Source organism: Drosophila ananassae, chromosome XL, assembly GCF_017639315.1.
Source record: "Drosophila ananassae strain 14024-0371.13 chromosome XL, ASM1763931v2, whole genome shotgun sequence".
NCBI lineage: Eukaryota > Metazoa > Arthropoda > Insecta > Diptera > Drosophilidae > Drosophila > Drosophila ananassae.
This window is the reverse complement of record NC_057931.1, coordinates 16,209,506-16,212,678: the sequence shown is the minus strand read 5'-3', so window position 1 is coordinate 16,212,678 and position 3,173 is coordinate 16,209,506. Positions and strand designations below refer to the sequence as shown.

General features: G+C 46.8%; 1 protein-coding gene across 1 annotated transcript; it reads right to left on the bottom strand.

Moving 5' to 3' along the window:
- Nucleotides 1–2,399: 2,399 nt before the first annotated feature.
- On the bottom strand, nucleotides 2,400–2,756 carry LOC123257528 (uncharacterized protein K02A2.6-like). Its single transcript, XM_044716986.1, has one exon. The coding sequence runs from the start codon at nucleotides 2,754–2,756 to the stop codon at nucleotides 2,400–2,402; it is 357 nt and encodes a 118-aa protein (XP_044572921.1).
- Nucleotides 2,757–3,173: the final 417 nt, after the last annotated feature.

The window sequence follows — 3,173 nt, the reverse complement described above, 5'->3', positions numbered from 1 at the left end:
GTCGGCCTGCAACAAGATCACCGTTTTTCCGGTGTCTCAGCACGACACCATACTCAGGCTGGAATATAACGTAATTGCTGAATGCGACGGCAATATCCACACGGTAGAAAACTGTTCCTTGACATCAGGGGCTACATTTTTTCGGCTGACGCGAAAAAGATCATGCGCTCAAGAGCTCCACGCTGGAGGCACGGCGCATTGCGAAATCCAGCAAAGCGATTTATATCCCATCACTTACGATGATGAGAATTACGATTGTAATTATAAATGATATCCCGGCTCGCGTGTGTGTGGATAATGGCACCTGTGCCCATGTAGGGGCACATATCTCGTCACCTTTGCAGAAGGTGCCATCGTCAACGAAACCCGATTGATCAATGACGACACAGCCCAGAAAAGGGCTCCAGGAGTGGCCAGCTCGCCTTCCCTGAACTATGGAACGCAACGTCCTCCTTCTTCCTTACCTTCACCGGTTGAGTGAACGAAACCTGGAACACATTAAGAAGTTCGGGGAGAAGATGAACCACCATCAATTATATCAGATGGTGTTCATAGCGGGAGCAATATGCTGCGCTTTGATTTGCATCGGCTTGGCCTATCGGCGAGTCACTCAGGCCCGAAGAACGACCAAATAGGGTCGGCCGAGGGCGGCCTCATTCTTGAAGAGGGAGTAGTTAACTGAAGTTAACCGCGCAACGGCAGTGTCCGATTACTTAAGAGCTCGCTCTGGCCAAATTGCTGACACAGCGTCTGGCCAGGTGCCCATGCATAGCCATTTTGTTAGCTTTAAGTTTCAGTTTATATTTGAGCTTCATACAATAAAGAAGTCTTTTTTTAATACTCCGGCACAGCCGTAAAAGTCAATTCATTTGTCAAATTGGTTACTTAGCATCAAGGGCAGTAGCAACGGAGTTAGTTACTCCCACCATAACTTCCACCAAGAAGGAAGAACCCCCTAGGCCACCGCTAGGGACAACCACATTACCCGCATCTGAAGACATCGACATCAGCAAAGGACCAACAACTACTACTACAACCTAACTTAATTTAGCTTGTATATTTAAAAGTATAAACAAAAAAAATATAAAATAAAAATAAAACAGTATAAAAAGAAACAGAATAATTAACTAACAATGACATATATACCACCACACAAATAAATACGTGTTAACACTAAAAATAAATTATCGAGATATATCCCACAAAACTGTATTTTCAATATAGGATTTAAAATCGCGATCTGCTATTTTTCTTTTTTTTTTCTCGGGTGAATTCCAACTCCGAGAAAGCGGGGCAATTTCCCGGATTATAGACGAATATATGTAGTCCTCTCTCCTAGCCTTCGGTCCTTTTTTGGTGGGCCATGTTAGAACCTTTGGCCGGCTTCCACAACGAAACTGCAGGCGCGGCTTCAATTGTTACAAGGCGCCAAAATTGATAGAGCGCGCAAATAAAACAAACGTCGAGTTTGTTTCATCATAGAAGATTATTATCCACAAAAAACAAAATTAAACAAACATTTTTAACACGCCAGGCCCACAAAATTAAAACACGCCAGGCCCAGCTTGATTTCTAAGGCCTGGCTTCTTCTCCCAGAGAGACGAGTCTGGTCGGTCCTGGAATGAAGAAGCCCATTTATTCCGGCTCTCCTTCCTGGACCGACCTCTTACCTTAGATTCCTGCCGATCCTGCTTCCCGCCTCCGTCTTTTCCAATTTCCTTTAATATTTTTTTGAAGTGTGCATTTTTTTCTTTGCTCCGCACTGCTCGGCCATTGTCTTCCAAATCACCTTCACTTTAACCTCCGCCTGGCATGGTCATTCGGATCGGACCGTTGTTTCAGACCCGATCCGTCCCGGTTCAACAACCCCCTTATATCCAAAATTTCCCTGCTTGGGACTAAGTGGCAGCCCTGTTCCCCTTTACCTCCACTAGGTGGTGTCTCTTTCCCCGATTATTTTCATTGGCCACAACAGCCACATTAGCATTTTACGCTTATTAGCGGCAAATGATAATGGAAAGATGGACGATTCCGTTCTTCTTCTTGGATCAGACCCATGCTCAGGAGGCGCCTCTGGACCCTATCTTCAGCGCCCAACGTGGGAGACGACCCATCAGACCCCGCGTCCTCCTATTATAGGTTCTGGCACTTTCTTCATGTGCCCGTGTAAGTTCCTCCTTACCGGGTCTCTGATCAATGCGATCCGGTCCGACGGCGGCAAACACAGGAGTTCATTGTCCTCCAGTGCCTTTATCTTTCTAGCCACCTTATAGTCGGTTCCACCAGGTGTCCTGATCCAAGCATGCCCTAATTGCGTTCAGTACCGACTGGTTCATCCTCTCTGCCGCATTCGACAGAGGGGAATAAACTGCTGTTCTGACGTGGCTGATGTGGAATTTCTAAATCATTTCCCGGAATCGCTTTGCCACGAACTGTTTCCCATTGTCCGAATGAATGGTCTCCGGCACTCCAAAGGTGTGAAACACCTCTCCCACCAGGAACCTAACCACCTCTGCCGTCGTTGCTTCCTTCATGGCTTTTAGGAACACGAACTTTGAAAAATGATCTATCACAATAAAGATATACGCGTGCTCTTTTCGAGATCTCGGATATTTCCCCAAGAAGTCTATGTAGAGCTTTTGAAATGGCCTGTAGGTCGTTTCGGCTCCTAGACCTGGCCGCGGGCCGCTATTCGTAGGTTTCGTCTCCTTGCAAGTCCGACATTTCCTCACAAAAGTCCTAACCAGAGCCACCATTCCTGGCCAATAAAATCGCTGCCTTAAGCGATGCAGGTCTTTTCCATCCCTCCATGAGCCTTATTAGGCGGGGAATGCGCCTGTTCTATCATGGCCGCACTCAGCGAGGCCGGTACCCACAATTTCCAGGTGTTCTCCTCCAACTCCACGGCGCTTTTACATTCTGTCATTTTGAACACGAAGCCATCCACAATCTTTACATCTGAAAACCTATCTTTTTCCGCCTCGAGCAACTGCCTTAACTTCATGTACACTGGAAATTCAAATCTAGTTCCTCTGGTTCCTCGACGGCTTCCACGGCTTCGACGGTGTCTGCCAACACGTTCTCTGATCCTTTACAGTGATCGATTGCCATCTGATCGGGTTGCAGTTTGAACGACCACCTCGCTAACCTTCCGGCCAGGTTCTTAACGGACA